The sequence below is a fragment of the Mustela nivalis genome (assembly GCF_964662115.1).
Source record: "Mustela nivalis genome assembly, chromosome: 5".
NCBI lineage: Eukaryota > Metazoa > Chordata > Mammalia > Carnivora > Mustelidae > Mustela > Mustela nivalis.
In genome coordinates this window covers 1,632,521-1,651,759 of record NC_139024.1, presented here as the reverse complement: position 1 = coordinate 1,651,759, position 19,239 = coordinate 1,632,521, and the positions used below count along the sequence as shown (strand labels likewise).

Here is a 19,239-nt window from a genome sequence, read left to right as displayed (position 1 = left end):
CACAGGCGGCAGGTCCGCCGAGAGCCTGGAGCCCGGGCTGAGGTCGCAGGCGCCCCCGCCGGCAGGTACAAACCGGGCCCAGAGAAGGAGGCCCCGGGGGCGGCAAGGGCCGTGGTCGCGGCATGTTCCTGGGAAACCGGATCCCGTGGCCGCTGGCAGCAGCAGCCAGGCTCTTCCCACAACTTGGGCCCCCGGGGAGGTTTTGTCCTCCCAGCAAGTGTCCTTGAACGTCACGGATGTCCCTTACGAGCCTCCCGTCCTTGACGTAGAACTGCACCCTGAGGAAGGTGACGGGACGGGCGCGCGGGGGCCACCCGCTGTGCTGCAGGGACAAGCACAGGGAGAAGACAGCAGCCCGGGGGCTGACGGGAGGGGACGGCGTCTCCCACCGGCTCCCTGTGGCCGGCCCTGCAAGCGGCAGCCCTGAGGCACTGCAGGCCAGCGGCTGAGCCACCCGCGGGCGGCTCTGGGGCCAGGCCTGCTCTCAGGGTCTGGGGACCCGTCTGGGGACAGACCCGCCGCCCGCTGACTGGCTCGGGGCCCTTCCTGCTTCCAGTCCTCGGAGAAGTACTCGCTGAGCCTCCGCTCCAAGTCCACGAACACGTACTCGCCGTCTGCGAGGAGAAGCAGCGTCTGGCCGGGGGCGCCCAGCCTCCCGGGCGCGCTCAGCCGTGGCCCAGCAGCGCCCACGGCCCCTCCCCAGGCAGTGCGGGGGCATCGCTCCGTGGGCTCTCGGGGGGTCCGGGAGCTGGCGCGTGTGCGTCCTGCCCTCCGCCCAGCGGCTCGTCTCCGGGCCGCCCACCACGTCCTTCCCAACCAGGAGCTCCGGAGTGTCCAAGCCATCATCAGCCTGGAGTCCACAGCGCCCGTCTCTGTCTCTGTCTGTCTCTGTCTTCCCACCTGTCTGTCTGTCCCTGTCTCTGTTCTAGCTCCTGGGCTGCAGGCAGAGGTTTCCTGCCTTGATTCTGGCTACAGACTCAGTCCCAAGCATGTGCCCTCCGCACGACCATGGGGTCACTGGGGCACCCCCTTCCATGACCTCTCCACCCGAACGGCCCAGCTCCCGAAGGAAGGGCTCCAGCCCCGAGAGCAGGAGGGTCTGCCGCGTCCAGCCACCCCACTGCTCGGCTGCAACGACAGGCCAGGCTGGCCCTGGGTCCTCGCAGAGGGTGGGACAGCTCTGGCCGGTCCCCCTTGCAGAGAAGGAGTCCCGGGCACAGGGGTGACCCCAGGTTCCTTCCTGGAACCTGTCCCCCACCCCCAAGCTCATTCTCAGTGTGGCCATCTCAGATGTCCGCACTCAGAGGAGCTGGTCAGACAGGGCCGCTGAGGGGCTGCACACCCTCCCTTGGGACCTCCCTGCTGAGTCAGCGTCCCTCCTCCAGGAAGCCCGCCGCCCTGCTCTGTGCAGCAGTCCCGGGGCTCTTCTCAGCCGCCCCAGGCCCTGCCGGGCCCTCCTTGACTGGTCCTGTGGGGACCCCAACTGCTGCCTGTCCCTCACAGCCTGGCTGGTCCCTTTATGTGACGTTTGCCCTGGGTGGAGCGTCCGTGGGTGTGTGCACGTGCATGTGGGCTCGCACACCCATGTGCCCACACGCGCACATCCACACGTGCACACCCACACGCGCGTGCACACAGGTCACGGTTCAGAGCGCCGACGCCACTCTCCACCCGGGATTCAGTCCCCCAGCGGCATCAGTCAGGCGTCTGAGGTCAAACACCGTCAGCCTGAGGACAGGGACACCGAGGCACCGGGCGCTACGCCGGGAGCTGCTGGGGACCCTGGGGGCTCTGCTGTGACTCGTGGGTTCTCCACCTGCTGAGGGCGTAGTCCCTTCCTGTGTGGACCCCAGACCCGACACGGCTCCCATTCACTTTCAGGAACTGCCCCCGACCCGCTCGTGCATTCACGAGGCCTTCCTGGCCGCAGGGACCCCCGAGGGCCCCTCGGCTCCTCTGCCACAGGCAGGGGGGCCTCTCAGGGCTGCCTCCGTCCATCATGTCCACGGGAAAGGGGGCTCTTTAATGTGTTACCCCTCTAAGGAGAGCAAGGCGGTCTCAATGCAGGGAACCCAGAGCGCATGGAAACACAGCAGGGCAGAGCCCCCACACCCCGAGGGCGACTGTTAACAGCTCCGGCGCATATTTTTTACCACTACAGGACCTGCGCCTCGGGGTTCCATGTGCCCCAGTAGCTTAACTCTAAGGCCTCAAATACCAGACGCTGCCAAGAGCAGAGGAAACACTTTCTCCTCCACTTCCTGCAGGCTCTGTCCTCTGTTTCTGAGACCGCGGACGGTGACAGCAGCCTCAGCCCCCAAGGACAGCCGTCCCAAGAGCACGTGTCAAGCACTTGCAGCTCCTTGCCCGGCGCCACCCGACGTCCTGGGGAGTGCGGGCACTCTGGGGACCAGCCCCGGACGCGGAGGAGCCTGGCAAGCACCCGAACCAAGCGTCCGGCCCCGGGGTGCCTGCTGCTGTTCCTCCATTCGCGCATCCAAAGTCTATCCACTCCACCCCGTCCGGAACGGTCCTGCACACCCATCACACACGGCCCACAGCCATGCGGCCAGCAGGGCCATGGGCAGTCAGGCGGGGCGGCCTCTAGTCTCTGCCCCGGGGCTGGCGGGCAAGCGGAGGGGCTGGAGGCTGTGCGGGACCAGAGGCCGGTCAACAGGCTCCCGCACAGACAGGGGCTCTAAGTGGTGCGGCTCAGGAAGGGGAGTGAGCCACGGCCCCCACTGCCGCCGGAGATATCAGGCCCCCAAGGCCACACCCGCCCCCGGGGCCTTCGGGGAGTCTCTGCTTCCCAGAGCCACACTCAACCCGGCGGGCTCTGGTGCTCGGCCCCGCGGGTCCTGGAAGACGAGGCGTGTGTCCAGGGCTGAGGGTCCCCAGCCCTCCCCAACAGATACGCCAGAGCTTGGCCTCCACTGGGGCCCACCAGGAAGCCGGGGACCTTCTGCCGCCATGATGAGCCGTCCCCGGAACCAGGAATGTGTCCACTTACGAAGCATGAAACCCCAAGCCCAGTGCACACACCCCAAATACAGTGGGCGTCTATGCAAACGTGTATTTCCTTTGATGTATCACCTGTGTGGACCCAGACCGGGGCAGCAACCAGTAGTGGTTAAAACAAGGCTTGTATTGGGGGCAAAGCTACCCATCAACTTAGCTTTCCTGGCAGATTGGGAAAAGTCCACCAATATTAAAATTTAACAGCAAAGTCACAGTCTGCTGCCTCGGGCTGTAAACCCAGGACGGCTGTCCGTCTGCCTGCAGCCCTGTCTGTCCATCCGGGCCTGGAACAGGAGGGGCCGCCTGACCAGCGCGGCGCGGAGGCCAGCCAGGGGCTCCGTCATCCCCTCCCCGAGCCAGGGCAGAGGCCAGGGGAGCTCAGGCCGCCTGCCGGCTGGCGGATCAGAATCCTCTTTCTCTGGCGCTCCGTCCCAGCGTCTTGGGGAGAAGGCGCTCCGTCCTGACAAGCCCAAGCCCCCAGGGATAGGGACTGTCCCAGTCACTCTCGGCACGGCTCGTGGGGGGGCACCAGCCACTCCTCGGGTGCCCTCCCCGAGGCCACGTGCCCTTCAGAGCCCCGTGCGGTGGCCCCGTCTCCCACGCACACGCAGCCCCTCGGACTCCCCTGCTTCCCTCCTCCCCCGGGGACCCCTCCACCAAGCCCGGGGGTCTCTAGAGGCCTAGAGCCGGGGGCCACAGAGGAAACCCCCAAGATGGGAGACAAGCTGGGTGGCTCCTGCTCCTCTGCCGGCACACCTCAACCTTCAGTCGCAGGGAAGCTTTCTTCTGGACCCAGGACTCTGCTACGGACCCATGTTTCCAGAACCCCGGATGGCTGAATCGGACCGCAGGCCTCGCCCAGGGTTTCCAGTTCACGGTTTCTTCCAGAAAGAACTGGAGTAGACCCCTCTCCCCTCTAGAAGGCCAAGGGAGTGTGTGTACACATGGGAGTATATTAAGTGTGTGAGCCTGCGCAGGACTGTGTGAGCCTGCACACGTGTGTTTATGGGTGCGTGTGCGTGCTCTGTGTAACTGTGTGAGTGTGCGAGCGGGGGACGTTGGAGTCCACGTGCAAGCGTGCGTGTGCTCGGCGGCAGCACGGACTCATCCAGGTAACCTGGTGCACACTGGAGCCTGTCCACGGTGGGTGACGCAGGCGGGCACTTCCCTGAAGAGGCCACTGCCCCCGGGCAGAGAGTCCCCAGGTGGGGTCATCAGGGCGCACTGACGTACTTCTGACCACGCCAAGGCGAAGAAGCGGGCTTCTCTGAAGTTGGCCGTGTCACACGCCTGCTGGAAGAGCTCGTGCCCGGTGGCCCGCACCTGCGAGGCACGTGGGTGCTCAGGGCCTGGAGAAGGGGTGCGCAGCGCCGGGGGGGGCGGGAGGACCACGCTGTGTCCCACCCAGGCTCCTTGGTGCTGCCCGCGCTGGACACTGGAGGCCCCTGACCCAGCCGGTGTGGGGGGCCTGCGGTCTCCGTCCTGGCCTGTGCGGGGGCCATCCACGGATGGGGTGGGGTGCGCTCTCTGTGCCCCACGGGACCCCCGCTGGCCCTGCTCCTCACTGCACACCCACCTCACCCAGACCCTTCCCGGAAGCAGGGGGTGCGGGCATCCCAGGAAGGGGTCGCAGTGGCTTGGGACCCAGACGGGGCTGCGGGTGCTCCGAGGGTCCCTGGCCCCCACCCACGATCCCCATGGGCCGGGCTATGCGTGGAGGGGGTGCCGGCCACCCCCCCTGTCTCAGCCCGCCCCTGAGGTGGGCCACGTCACACACACATGCGTGTCACCCCAGCAAGATTCCGTTACACCTCAAAACTGTGGCAAATACCCCGTGAGCGTCCCTATTTCTGGCTGTTCTGTGAAGGACGGCTTTTTTACTCTTTGTTGACTAGAATCAGGGCTCGAGCCCGGGCTGGTGCCGGACCGGGCACATGTCTGCTCTCTCTCTGGCCGCCTTTGGTCCCGGGGCCCACGGCGCTGCCCACAGCAGTGCCCACTGCCTGCACCGTGCGTCTGGCAAGCTACTTGGGCTTTGCATGTCCCGGACCTGCTGGCCTTGTGCCTCGGGGCCCACGGTCCCCCCAGCCAGGCCTTGGCTCCCGTGCGCATGGGAGTCCCCGCCCGCGCTGTCCCAGGGCAAACTGCTTGCCGGCCGCGCCACCTGAGCTCCCGGCCCCGCAGCGAGCAGGAGCGCCCCGCGTGCGAACCCGCGCAGAGGGAGCAGGACCGGCCGCGGCCTGAGCGTGAAACCCGTGGGCTCTTGCCCAGTGCTCCACTAGGACGGGGGTGTCCCCAGGACACCCCAGGGATGTGCCCTGGGATTTCGGGAAGGGGCCCGCCACCATCTCAACTCAGGGGACGTGGCTCTTCTCAGTGGTGAAACGCCGTGAGTTTGGCTTCGCCCTCATCCATTAACGCTGCAGCACTACGGAGACACGCCCGCCGTGCGGCTTTGCACACCTCCAGCAAGGGTCCTCCCCACCACAGCTTCCTGGTGCCCGGGCGTGCAGACACGCGTGGGGTCGCCCTTGTGGCTCACGCGGCTGACACCCTGAGGGTAAGCTGGTGGGCTGTGGACTCATGCACACCCCTCTGTCCATCCAGCGTGTCCGCACTCACGTTTGCTCCATGAACAGCTCCAAGGCACCCCCACAGCGACGACCGTGAAGGGGAGCCACAGCCCAGGCCCACCAGCTCCCGCCTCACCCCTTCTCTCCCCGAACACCCCTAACCTCCTGATTCTCCTGCTTAAGGATGCCGCCTTGCCAGGGAGGGAGGACACAGCAAGACCGTGTCTCTGGGGGACAAGAGGCAGGCTGACACTCCCCGTGACCATGGGCCACCTGGCAATGATGGCTTGGGGACCGTTCTGTCCCTGGGGTGACCGGTGGCATGGGAAAGGGCAGCTTGGTGTGAAGGTCATGACGGCACACGGGACTGGCCCCGTCTCCGAGGGTGTGTGGGTCTCCGGAAGCAGGCTCTGGTGGCTGGAACACTTGTCAGCGAGCACAGACAAGCCGCTTCTGGTCAGCCACCTGGGGTTTTTAAACAGCTGCAGTGCCCGGCGGACGAGCCACCGGCTCTGTGACGAGCGTCAGGCCTCAGCCTCCAGAGAAATGCTCCAGTGAGTCGTGATCTGCGTTTGAGAGGAAGGTTCCAGGGTCTGGTGGACGAACCCCTGAATTAATGGGTTATGTGATCTGCATCTCATGAGAGCAGACCCGAGTAACAGGCCAGGCAGTCTGTCGCGGAACCTGTGGCCCCGGGCGCTGGTGCTCAGAGGCGGGCAGACAGCCCCAGCGGTGCCTCCCCCGGTTGGGGCGCTGCGGTCCCTGCACTTGCCGAGGCGGGGGGGCCATGCCTGCGCCAGCTTTGCCCTCACCGGTGGGCGGCCCTGAGGGAGGTGGACGGGGCTCCAGGAGGGCCAAGAACGTCGCCTCCCTGAAGACGAGGGCGGGCGAGGTGCCAGAGACCTCGGGAAAGAGGGGCTGCTCCAGGAGCCAGGTGCGGCCGATGGAGCAGAAAAGGGAAGACGGGCCCAGGCGACTCGTCCAGAACGGAGCCCAGGGCCTCGAGAACCAGGTGCTTGTTTCTAATGCCACAAAGCTTTAGTGTTTGGGGCAAAATGTGCCACAAAATGCCACCGACTCCCTAACATCATCACCTTGTTGGAACAAGGGACCTATGACAGTTGCCTCTGCCCCTCCCCCAGGGTCCCCTCCCACAGTCACCCTCTTGGTGTCCCCACAATCCCCCATAGTCACTTCCATAGTCCCTCTGTGGTGCTCTCAGTCACCCCAAGGTCCGCCCACAGTCTCCCCCTGGTCTCCCCACAGTCCCCCCAGGGCCCACCCCACTGTCCCCCCACAGTCTACCCAGGGCCCCCCCGTAGTCTCCCCACGGTCCCCCAGGTTCCACCCCACGGTCCCCCCACAGTCCCTCCACCATCCCCCCCACAGTCACAACCACTGTCCCCCCCACAGCCACCTCTTTGTCCCCTCCATGGTCCCCCACTCCCAGTCCCCCCGTGCTCACCCCCACAGCTAGCCACAGCTGCTCCTGGGTGGGCAGCAGAACCAGGATGTCCCTGGGCTCCATGGTCATCTTGCTGGGTCGCTGTGTCCCTGTGTCAGCTGCTCTCGTGGTGGCACGCAGGCTGTCAGGATGGGCCTCCTCCATGGCCCCCTGCAGGGAAGACTGGTCAGGGGCCCCGCCGGGGAGAAGCTGAGCTGCCCACACCTATGTGCCACCCACACGGACGGGGCCACGTGTCACCACCTGTTGGGTCCTCCCCGGCCACAGGTGGGAACATACCACCCCAACTCCCCCGGGGACCGGCGCGTCTTGCGCTCCTGGCTGGGGAAGTAAGCGGAAGACGGAAGACAGTGGGGCCAGCGATCCAGCCAGGCGGGGCACAAGGTCCAAGCTCATAAACAGCCCTGAAGGGGACGGGCGTGCGCCCACTGGAATGCAAATAAACAAAGTCAAGCGGGTACCCGCCCTCCCCTGCCTCCAGCTGACCCCAGGCCCCCAGGGACCACCTCACAGCCCCTGTGCCTCTGCCAGCACAGCCTCCCTCCTTCCCAGGGAGCGAGACAAAGGGTCACGGTAGGAGCCCTTGGCGAGGACACAAATACCAGAGCAGGATCATCCAGGAGGTTTCTGGAGAAGCGGGAGGGAGAGCGAGAGCAGGACCCACAGATCCCAGACAGGCACCTGGAGTGTCGGGGCCCAGAGTCCAGTCCCCAGCGTCCCTGCTACGGAGGGAACGGATGTGGAATGATGCCGCACCACTGGTCCCAAAGCGATCTCCTGCAGGCGCACCCGGCCTCCCTTGCGCAGCAGAAGCCCACGTGGCAGCCCCCCGCCGAGGGTCACGGGCTACCTGCTTCCCCACAGGGAGGAAGACCGCCCCAGGGGCAGGCTGGGGGGAGCTGCCGCGGGAACTCGGACCTCCGGGAAGGGGTGACTCCAGACCCGGAGTCAAAGGGGATGGGGAGCAGCGCCCTGAGGGGCTCCAGATCCCTGGGCCGCAGGATGCGGGAGCAGGTGTTCCTGCCCCTGCGGCGTCCAGGGGGTGCTGTGAGGCCGCTGGGCAGGTCCTGTGAAATTGGGTCCCCCTGTCCCCTCTGCTGTCGCTCTGCAGGGGTGAGGAGGTCTGGGCCGCAGACACGCAGAGGGAGCGGGCCGGCTCTGCCAGTCGGCGCATGCGCCCGTGCGTCCCGGCTGGGCGGGTTCCCCGCGGATCTGCAGGGCCGCGGCCCCATCGTTTACTCTGTCCATCCCCGGACACGGGCGCAGCCTCTCCGCGGGCGCTTAACCGTTCCCGACGAGGCCGACAGCCCCAGGGAGCACGTGCTGGTTTTCGTGATGCCGCGGGCCTCCGAGGGCCTGGGGTCAGCGACTGCGGCCGCCGCGGCTCCTTCTCCGCCCAGCACGGCCGGATCCGCTCCTCTCCGCGGGCCTCCGGGCACACGGGCAGGACCTGGGACGGCGGGCGACCCCACCAAGCGCGCACGGAGCGAGCGGGGAACCCGCGCTCAAGTCCCGAGGCCGCGCGGCGGGGGTGACGCGCCCCCCCTGCGTCTGGGGCTGGGGTCCGCGTCTCAGGGCTTCGGGCCACGGGGCTCCGAGCGCCTCCGGGAGAGAAAGGGGACACCGGGCGTCCTCCCCGCAGGTGCGCTGCCCGGTCGCGCCCGAGCCCCGCCCCCGGCCCCGCCCCCACCACGCCCCCACCACGCCCCGCCCGCTGAGAGCGCAGGGCCGGTGCGGGGAGCCGCGTGCGGACGCCCGGGAAGGCCGGCTCCGCGCCCTCCGCCCCTGCGCAGCGGTCCGCACCCCCAGCGCCCGGGCTGAGCCGCGAGGCGGACGCGGTCCTCCCCTGGGGAAACAGGAACGTGGCAAGACCCCCCCCCGGAAAACACGCCGCTCGTCCACGCTCTTCTGATGCAGGGGGCGGGGCGGGGCGGGGCGAGCGGGAGCGCGGGGGCGCCTGCCCCGCCACCGCCCCGCCCCGCCCCCGCTCCCCTCCGGCCCCTCCGGCCCCTCCGGCCCCTCCCCCGGCGCTGCAGAGGCTGCCCACAACCTCCCGAAACCCGGGCTCCGGAGGTGGTCGCCGGCCCAGCTTCCAGGAAACGGGGCGGGACACCCGCGGGGCCGGGGCCGGGCCAGTCGGGAACCGAGGCCGAAGCAGGCTGCCCGGGGCCGCTGGCCCCCAGCGCGCGTTCTGGGGAGCCCTGGACTGGCCGGGGCGGGCGACGCCCGAAGGAGCAGGGAGCGGGTCGCAGCCGCTGGGCCTGGGGTGATGCGCAGGGACACCTCAGAAGGCGGGGGTTGCGGACCACAGATCCGCTAAATGCACCAAACTGTTCACGTCTAAGGCGTGCATTTTACAGCATTTCAGTCACACCCCCGGAAAGCTGTTGAAGTACGTAACACGTTATAATACCGTAGAAAAACGTGAAAATCCAGGCGTGGCGTGAGCACACGTGTGCGAGCGTGTGGGCGTGCGGAGCACACAGTCTGACGGAGGAGGAGCGGGCCTGCCGGCCTCTCCTCCAAGCCCCCTCGCTCGCCCTGCTGACACGGCCCCCCTTTCCCGCACTGGTTTGCTCGTGGTCACCAGGACGCGTTCTGGGGTGAGGACTCTGCGTTCAGAGGTCACGCTGCTTAGGTGTCGGGCTGTGAAGGGTCCCGCGGTGGCCTGCCCTCACCTGCACCCCTGCGCCCGCTGTGCATAGCCATGGGTCTCCCTGGGGTGCGGAGCCCGCAGGCCCCGAGGGGCCTCACAGCACCTCACCAAGCGCTTCCCTCCTTCCCACCGTTCCGGGATGGACTGGCAGCCAGGGGCACCCAGCTTGGCTCATTTTACTACTGGGGAAACAGGTGCAGAAAGCCAAGAGACCCGCCCAGGGCTGCTATGGCATTTCTAGCCTGCACCTGCGGGGAGCCTCCTGGGATCCCATCGCTGGGAAGCATCGCTCCTGGAACGACCCTGGAAGGACAGCTCAGCATTTCGGGAAACAGGGGCCACCTGCCTCGCTGGGACGGGGCGGGCCAGGGCTCCCTGTCCCCAGTGGAGCAGGAAGAGCTGGTCCAGAGAAGGACGAGAGCAGGGGAGGCTCTGAGCTGACCACACGGACCGTGTTGTGTTTGCCTCCCGGTCAGAACCCTTGACCTCAATTAAAACCGAAAGCCCAGGAGCAGGGCGTGCGGGAGGCCCCCACACCGGCCCGGCCGCGCCAGCCGCCGCTTCTCTTTGCCGACCTTCGCCGCAGGTGCGATGGGCTTCGGCACAGACGACCGCTCTGTGGGACAGACGCTGCTGGGCGGGATTTCACACACTGCTCGGGGGCGAGGAGCAGGGTCTGCCCCATCCTGCAGGAGGACGCAGGGCCTGCACTCACACCCATCCCCACGAGCCCCGCACAGAGCAGGGCCCAGCTGGGACAGCGAGAGGATAGACCAGGGACTCTCGGGAGCCAAGGCTGGTGGGGACCGTGGCCCCTGGATGTGGCAGGACCAGGCCTGTGAACGCCACACCCCCAGGAGCACGAGACCCTCAGGCCCTGGGGAGGGACGTCCCTGGGCGCACCCGAGACCACCAGCCCCTAGGCCCAGGCTGTAGTGAGTGTTTCTTTTCCGGAGACAGCACAGATCAGGCCCCCAGCAGCCCCTGGCCTCTGAGCCAGGCCCTGCTTGGTCCCCAGGCCGCCTCGGTCTCCCCTGGACCGCAGGCCAGCTGGGACAGAGGTCCCGGGTCACCCAGCCCTTCACGGAACACTGTCTCTGGGCAGGCACGGATCTTTCAGAAACGGGCACAAAACTGTTGAATTCGTTATAACTCAATGGCATGTGCCTTTTGTGTAAATGCTGGTGGAGGGGGTCCCTTCAGAGAGATGAGTCACCGCGGACACGTGTTCTGAAATCAGAAAGATCGACCGTCCTGTTGAGCCAGGGCCTCTGTGAGTGAGGTGAGCCGGACGGAAGCACATCTGGGGCCCAGTGGCACGGCACGAGCGGGCGTGCTAGGGCCCCGGGTGCTGGCACGGGTCCCACGGGGGCCCCCAGACCCGGGTGTGGCAGACAAGGACAGGGATGCACCTTTGTCCCCAGGCTGGGGGCTGGAGCATGGCCCCTGCATCCCTGGGAGACAGGAGGAGCACACCCCGCGTGCAGAAGGAGTCATGCATTTCCTCACCAGGCGGTGCTTGATTCCCAGCCTCCCTGAGCTGGCGTCTCCCCTGCTGCCGCTGCGGGCCCACGGAGAGCCCCAGGGCAGGGATGCCCCACGCACGCCCCACAGAGCCCCAGAGGAGCTGGCAGCCACAGGTCCTCTTTGGGGACAGAGTCGAGGGGTGGCCAATGAGATCAGCTTCTCGACCAGCTCGTTGGTAAGTGGAGGCTGCCTGGCCGACTGTGAGCGCATCCCGCCTTGAGATCTGCCCTCCTGCCGTGGAGGAGGGGCAGCGCCGGCCTCCGGGACGTCCACTCAAACATCATGTGTCAGCCCCCCTCGGTCACAGCATTTAAGGGGAGAAGTAAGACGTCTTCCGCATTGCACCCACCCTTCCATTTCCAGGAGAGGCCCTGTGGACTGTGGCCCTTGTCACCTTCCTGTGCCCTCCCTTGCGGGACACCCAGAACTGGGGGTCGCCGGGGCCAGCCAGCGGATGGCGGCGGTGGACAGTGGTTGGTTTGCGCCTGGAACCACGCCCCCCACCCCCAGGACGGTGGGTCTCCCACTCCATGGAGTCCCCGGGAAGAGCTGGCAGGAGTCCCACCGAGGCCCCCCACCCTGGACAGGTGACAGCTAGGACGTCATCACTGCCACTGAGGTGGGGACGAGAGGACGAGGCTCCCAAGCTGGGTCCCCGCCCGAGGGCCGCCGATGCTGTCTGGCTGGGACACGTGGTGGGACAGCAGAGCCCTGATGCCCGCGCCCTCGGCCGCAGGAAAGGGCGGGGAAGGCGGGCTGCGGCCGAGGGGGCTGGACGAGCAGGGGCGGGGGCCGGGCAGCCCCGCCACCGCAGCGGTCACTGAGGCCTAACGGTCGCTGGGATGGGGAGCGGGGGCGGGCGGCCTGGGGGTGCTGTGTGGACAGACAGACACACAGACAGGCCAAGCCTTGGAGCTCCGAGCTCCCTCCCACCCCTCACCTTTCAACCCCCGTCAGTGACAGGGACAGACAGACGTGCCTGTGATTTCCTTGTCTGTCTGTCTGTCTGCCATGGCTCACTTCCACTCCTGGGAGGCCCGCCTGCAAGCCTCCTTCTCCGTGGCACGGGCCACCGGTGCCCTCCTGGGGAACCTGGGCTGTCCCACCCTCCGTGACTCACAGGGACACGGCAGCCCAGCCGGGGTGGGCTGTTCACTCACCCCCAGGCCGGGTCACTGCGCACGTCGTCGGGACAAAGCGGACCAGCATAGTGACTTCGTCATTTCTGCATCCTTACTGGCTGCACCAGCGCTGACCCTCCGAAGACCCTGGGGCCCCAGACGTCCCAGAAGGCACCTTGCAGGGGGGGGTAACTCGGAGTTAGACTGAGGTGTCCCTGGGGTTGCGGGTGGGAGCAGGAGTCTGCTGGAGGACGAGAAGGCCTCCCACGGCTGGAACAGCACGGCCCGGAGCCGGGCCCGACAGCGGGAGCCACGGCCCCCGGCAGGAGCCCTTCTTCACTGATGCAGGGGTGCGTGCTGAGCCACAGGCGAGCTTCCGCAGGCTCTGCTGTCCTCGCTGAGAAGCGCGGAGGACAGCCCCTCAGCACGATGTCCATCCTTCCCGCTGCTCGGACACAGAACTGGGGGCCGCCTCCTTCCTCTCTCCCCTACCCCGAGTCCAGACAGTACCGAATCCCCTTTGAAACACCGTCGCACCGACCTGCCCACATACCCACCCCCAACACCACCGATCCACACCGCTCTGGTCTCCCGCCTGGGCCAGGACCATGGGCTCCCAAAGGCTCCGCTTTCAGACTTGCCCACATACCCGACACCTCCGCCTCCGGAATCCTGCTGACCGTGGGGTGTATCATGTCCAAGCCTGGCTCCACTGTCCTCCAGGGAGAAGCTGGAGACGGACAGTTACCCCCCGGGCCAGCCTGTTTGCTCTCTGGCCTCCCTGTCTTCCTACCCCAGGACCGGTGCGTCGGCCGTTCTGGTGGCTCGTCCTGCACACCGGCCTGGCTTTCAGAAGCCAGCTCACGTGCCTTGTTGTCGGGGAGGCCCGTCCTGATTCCCGGGGCTCCCCGTCCTTCACGGCACCGAGCGTAACCAGACACGCCGTTCAGCGTTTCTCTCCCCCTGGAGAGGAAGCTCTGTAAAGCCTTGTTCACCGACGTAGCCCCACTGTGTGGACTCACCAAGTATATGTTGAGCTAAAACAGAGCTACTACCTGCCCAGGGCTGACGCAGTGACCCCTGGGTGGCCTCTGAGGCCGTCGTGCAGACTTGCAAACTGAGCCTCGCGCACTGTCTCTGGAATCCAGGCCTCGGGCCGCTGCCCGTGGTTTCCTACCTGTTTCACGTCCGGCCTGCTCGCTGGAGCCCAGGGGTGTCGAGAGCCCCTTACCGGCCTGGTCTGCCGACTCCCGTAGGCCCTGGAGGGAGCTACCCGAGGCACATGCGGGGCCCCGGGGTCCGTCTCTTCACTGCCTCCGTAGGACAGAGGTGCTCTGCAAAGTGCAAGGTGTTGTCACCCCCGGTGCGTCAGGCCGACTCTCGAAGGACTTGGTGGGTGACGACCAAGAACACCCAGTCCTGCTTGTCGAGACCACTTCGCAGTCCCCAACACAGTATAGCAAAGCCACAGGCACCTGCCTTCAGAACCGCAGGGCTGCAGAGACCCTGGGGCGAGCGGCCCGTGGGGTCCACCGCTTCCAGACTCCTGCGTGGCCGGGCAGGATGCCAGGGCCCTGCCCTCCGAGTCTCCCCCACGAGCTGCCCTCTGTGCCTCAGGAGCCCGGCTCAGGCCTTCCTCTCCCCCAGGAGAGTGCTCTCCATCCTCCTCCTCCCCTCAGTGCTCCGGGACCCCTGGCTGAACTCCGCTTCCCCGCCAGATCTCTCCCCACCGAGCTCTCTGCAGACTCCCGCATCCCTGCGGGCCCCAACCTGGCCTCTTTGGGGGCGCCCCGCTCGCAGGCGCAGTGTGCTCCCACCCCAGTGCACATCTGGAACACGGCAGCTCCGCGGCAGGCCCAGCCCGTGAGGCGGGGGCCCGGGAATCTGCATTTTCAGCAAGTTCCCAGGACCGTGCCTGAGAACCCGGGCCACAGAGCCGCACGCGAGCCCAGCAGGCACCCAGAAACCTTGCTGAGTGGGGTCACGGCACCCCACGCAAAGGTGGCCACCGCGGGACATCAGGCTGACGGCCTCCCCCGCCCCCACAGCTCTCCCCCTCACTCGGAGCCCGTATGCTGTCACGGAGACGCTGGGTCTGGAGGGACGAGTCTGGGCGGCTGCCGTCCCCGGTCTCCACGGCTGGCCTTGCGGCCGGTGCCCCTCCAGCTTCCGGAACAGCGGAGCCCGCCCCCCGCCGCCCCCGGGGCTCCCGCCACCCATGGCTCTCGGCGAGGCTGACCTCTCACGCCGGTCTCTGTGGGGAGGGCGCCCTGGCCGCACACAGCTCTCCCTCCCGAGGCGCCCAGCTCGCCCCGCTCTTTCCGTTGACCCCCAGCACTCAGCGGGGCCGCGACGGCTCTCCCGGTGTCGTGGCCGTGACTGGCCTCACTCACGGACGAAGCTCCTTCACACACGGTGTGCGTCCTGGCTGCTGTGTCCCCACGGCCTTACCAAGCGTCGGGCTAAAGAGAGTGCCCAGTAATGACCCACTCGATGGATGGACACCTGGCCCGGGTAGAAGACCGCTCCAATGGTGGCCCCACGGCCGCCGTCCCGTGAGGCCGACCTGGCCAGAGAGAAGCGGTGCAAAGGCGGCCTGGAGGAGGCCGGGGCACACGACGCCCGGTCCCGGAGAGGGACCTGAGGAGCCAAAGCTGTTCGAGCTCCATGTGGCTTCCCCCACCGCCCAGCTCAAGGCCACGGGCGACACGCACACACTCCGTCCTCCAGCCTGTCCGCTGCAACGGGCCCACACCTGTGGTGTTGCACTCGGTGATGTCCAGCCCCAAGTAGGAAGGTCACTGCGGACTACAGCGAGGTTCCTTCCACATTTGTACGTTAACCTTTACAAGGCGGCTCAGGTTTCCCGGACCAGCTCCAGGGTTTTCTCTTGCTCAAGGCGGCATCGGTGTCCCAGGAAGGTCAAGGAAGGCAAACTCACGGTCTTTTTACAGAACCTTCAAAGAGGTTCTTAGATCTTTGAAGGAAACAGACATGGGATTAGAGGCCAAGTCTCTGGAACTCTTAGAGACTCTGACTGTGCTTTGTTTGGAGTAAAATAAACGTACCTGGACCTCCCTGGTCAGACTCTCTGAACGGCACCTGCTCTTCAAAACGACCCAGAACCTTCTGCTCCTTCACTTGGGAAGCCGAGTTCAGGGCAAGTCAACCAGAATTGAAGAGGTAAACAAACCCCTATGGTCAGAGGTAGAATGAAAACGTTTTTGGCTTCGCTGTGTTTCCTGTTCTGTTTGTCCGGTGGCGCGGTGCTGGGTCGAATGGTGAGCAGACATCCTCACCCGGGCCGGTCTTAGGAGATGCCTGTGCTGCTCAGGTGACCCGGGCCCCGCTAGCCACTCTGTAGCAGGTGGCCTTGGGGAGTCAGCTTTCCCAGGCTGGTGGCGGGGACCCCCGGCTGCCTTCTACGCTGCCGGGGAGCTTGGCTAACACCTGACATCTGTACTTCGTATTTAAATATACACAGTCCAATGAGACAAAAAGGCCGTGCTGCTTCCATGTTATAAGGAGGGAACCACCGTACAAGGGAGGCAGGAGAATGGCTCAAGAACAGAATGGATCCACGGGGTTAGAAGCAAACCGCTGCGGAGCCCACCCCGCCCCGTGTCCTCCCAGGCCTGGAGCATTCCCTCGCGGCCTCCAGACCAGAGCTGCCCTGGGGCACATCGTAGCCGTGAAGATCCCTCCTTGGTCAGCACCAAGGGCTTAGATGAGGAGAGTGGGTGTGGGCCCCGGGGAGGAGCGGTCCCTTCTCAGAGAGCCGAGAGAGCGCGGAACCGACAGGATACGCGCACGTGGGGTTGGGGGAGAGGGCAGGTTTGCCGCATTGGTTCCAGGGCTTGTGGGGCTGGAGGTCCGGGCAGAGCTGAGGTTGAAGACCGTGGGCAGCAGAACTGCCCCCACCCCAGGGCCTCAAACTGGTGTTCTGACGCCTCAACTGATCGGACGTGGCCCTCACGCATGACAGAGACGTACCTGCTTTACTCGAGTCCGCTGACATCGAGGCCCGTCTCCCCTGAAAACCCCTTCACAGCCGCGTTCCGGTGACGTTTGACCACACCCCCCAGGGCTCTGTGGCCCCGCCCAGTGGACACCTCCGCTGACAGTCCCCCGGGGCTCTGCAGGGCAAGGTCCTCACCAGGGGACCATGAGCCGCAGTAAACAAAGGCTCTCCCCGCCCCGTGCTCCGTGTGCTGCCCGGCGTTCTCGTCCCTGCATCTGTGCTTTGCTCTTTGTCTGTTGGGGACCCCTGGAGCTTCCTGGGCGAAATTCCAAACAGGGCGCCGTACACAGAGGGCCGGGGCGACTGAGGAAAGAGGCCCCTCCGCCCTGGGGCCGCTGCTTTTCCAAGCTGGGAACTCGCAGTCGGGCTTGTCCTGGGCGACCTCAGGATGCGGAGCTCCCCGCGCCGGCCTGCAGGGATCTTCAAAGTTTGTATAGACGCCTCCCCGGGGTTCAGGCGCATCTACTGTCCAGATGGTGTCCGGAGGGCCTCACTCTGCCAGGCCGAGTGCTTGGAACATCTCCCACCGGGCAGGACGTGCGGCCAAGGTCAGGGGAGCAGGAAGGGGCTTCCAGATGCCGCATCCAGCTCATGGGCCGCCCCTCCTGAGCACCTGCCCCCACACCATGGCAGGTCCCAGCTCTCAGAGCCCTGGGGTGCCTGATGGGGTGCGGCACCGGGGGAGGGAGGCTGGCGGCCTCTGAGTCTATTTGGGCACCCCTGCTCCAGTGGGCTCCAAACAAGTTCAGGGAACTGAATTTCTGGCCACCCCGGGTCAGGTTAAAGGGAAGGTTAAAGGGGCGGCGCAGCCCCTGCACCTGCCTCAGGTCCAGGAGGAAAGAGGGGAGGGGTGCAGAGGGGGAAGAGCCGGATGGGGAGAGGCAGGGTGCTGGGCCAAGGGGCCAGGAGCCGGAGCCAGACCCTGCCTCTAAGTCAGAAGCCACCAAGGGGGTAACAGGGAGCCCTTCAATAGGGACTTCTGGGTGCAAACTCCTAAAGGCAAGGTTGCCGGGAATGGGGTGGGGGGTTTGGGGGGGGCTGGTGTGTGTGTGTGTATGTGTGTGTGTGTGTGTGTGACAGCCCGTCCAGCCCGCGGCCCCCAGTGGCCCATCCGTGGGGGGGGGGAGGGTGTCTCGGGGAAGGGACAGACGCGCTCCCGGCGGGGGTAGCAGTCCCAGGGCGGGTCGGGCTCACCGTTCCGGATCGGGGTCCGGGAAGGCGCAAGGGTCCGGCTCCGGGTCTGGATTAGGGTCCGGCTCTGGGTCAGAGTCGGGGTCTGGGTCTGGGTCCGGGTCGGGGTCTGAGTCCAGCTCCGGCTGAGGGTCTGGGTCCGGGTCGGGATCGGGATCGGGATCGGGGTCCGGGTCGGGGTTGCGGTCCGGGTCGGGACCCGAGTGCAGCAGCGCGAACGCGGCCGCCGCTTTTCCCGCACTTCGGCTGAGCGGCGCGGGGGCCGCGGTTGGGGGCGATCGCATGGGGCGCGCCGAGCCGAGCCGCGGCGGGCCTGCGCTGCGACCCTCTCCTCCGCGCCCTGCCCCTTCCCGCCCCTCGCCTCCCAGCCCCGCACGGTCCTTTCCCCTCCCGGTTGCGCCTCTAACCCCCTCGCTGCCCCGCCCCGCCCCGCCCCGCCCCGCCCTGCCTCCCTCCCCGCCCCGCCCCGCCCCGCCCCGCCCCGCCCTGCCTCCCTCCCCGCCCCGCCCCGCCCCGCCCTGCCTCCCTCCCCGCCCTCCTGCCCCTCCCCTGCCATCACGGCCCACCCCGTCCTCTCGACTACGCCGCGCTCCGGCCGCGTCTCCCCTCGCGCTCCAGCCGCCCCCGATCTCTCCCCTCCCCCTCCGTGCCGCGCTTCTCGCTCCGCCCCGCGCCGTCCCGGGTCCCCGCCGGGTCACCGCTCGGCGCCAGAGGGGCGCGGCTCGCAGGCAGCGGTGGAGTTGCGCGCCGCAGGGTTATCAGTGCGGGGGTCGCAGCGTACCGCGGTCGCCCGGATCCCGGGTCGCATTGTTCAGCGTTCGCCGGGTCGCGGGAGCCTCCGGGGGTCGCCCGTCCGGGCGTCGTCCCCGGCGCGGAGAGGTGAGCGCGCGGCCCTGGAGAAGCCCCGGCTCTGGGCGCGATCTGAACACGGTGTGCGGGGGCTCCGAGTCCCGCACCGGCCGGACCCCGGGCCTGCGCCGCAGACTGCGAACCGCCCCACCCGCAGCCCCGCGCCGACCCACTGGCTTTGCAGGCGCTGCGTAGACGGCGGGGACCCACGGAGGGAAAGTCTGCCCGGGAGGCGTGGGGAGAGCTCGGCGTGTTATGTGGGGTGCTGGGCACCAGGCTATTGCCGTCGCGGGGGCCCGGGGAGGGATCCCCCGAGGAAGGGCGGAGGCTGTCCGCAGACACAAAAGCAGATCCTGGGCCGGCGGAGGGCCTGGGAGTGAGCAGTCCTGAAGGTGAAACCCCGAGGGATGCAGGGACTTATCAGATCATGACCTGGGGGTGACCCAGGCAGCCCTCTGACCTAGTGACATTCCCTCATTCCCGCCGAGGGGCCCAAATCACTGATTAGAGCTTACAGGCTCCCCGGCCCCAGGCCTGTGAGGTGGGGGTGCTCCTGGGAAGGGGCGGACACCTCTCCTCCCAGACCCAGCTGGGCTGCCCTGCAGACCCCTGCGTTTCTGCCTCGGCCGTGCTTTCTGGGCTCCCTGGGCTCCGGGTGCCAGCGGCTCAGCGCCCTGTGTCCGGAGGCTGCTTCCGCCTCCTTCAAATCCAAACTCCTCATCCCCACCGACCCACTGGGCTGGCTGGTCCCAGCTCGGGTTCCTTCCCACCTGTCACCTTCTGGTACATCCGGTTGTGTAGGACTCCCCCACTTCCAG

The 19,239-nt window shown here is 67.0% G+C and overlaps 1 protein-coding gene across 1 annotated transcript; it reads right to left on the bottom strand.

The window, feature by feature from the left end:
- Positions 1 to 3,143: 3,143 nt before the first annotated feature.
- On the bottom strand, positions 3,144 to 17,954 carry FRMD1 (FERM domain containing 1). The gene is made up of 5 exons (XM_082730516.1): positions 17,576 to 17,954; positions 7,300 to 7,484; positions 7,057 to 7,206; positions 4,252 to 4,341; positions 3,144 to 3,934 (listed from the first exon to the last, which is right to left on the bottom strand). The coding sequence occupies exons 2-5, from the start codon at positions 7,450 to 7,452 to the stop codon at positions 3,776 to 3,778; spliced, it is 552 nt and encodes a 183-aa protein (XP_082586642.1). The 5' UTR covers positions 7,453 to 7,484; positions 17,576 to 17,954; the 3' UTR covers positions 3,144 to 3,775.
- Between the last annotated feature and the right edge of the window lie 1,285 nt (positions 17,955 to 19,239).

What these genes read in the sequence shown, in the direction of transcription:
- FRMD1 (XM_082730516.1), bottom strand. Translation starts at nt 7,452, where the DNA reads ATGAGCTTGGACCTTGTGCCCCGCCTGGCTGGATCGCTGGCCCCACTG. An exon ending in GGCCGGGGAGGACCCAACAG is followed by an intron (nt 7,207 to 7,299) that starts GTGGTGACACGT and finishes TCTTCCCTGCAG; the next exon opens with GGGGCCATGGAGGAGGCCCA. An exon ending in AGCTGTGGCTAGCTGTGGGG is followed by an intron (nt 4,342 to 7,056) that starts GTGAGCACGGGG and finishes CGTGCCTCGCAG; the next exon opens with GTGCGGGCCACCGGGCACGA.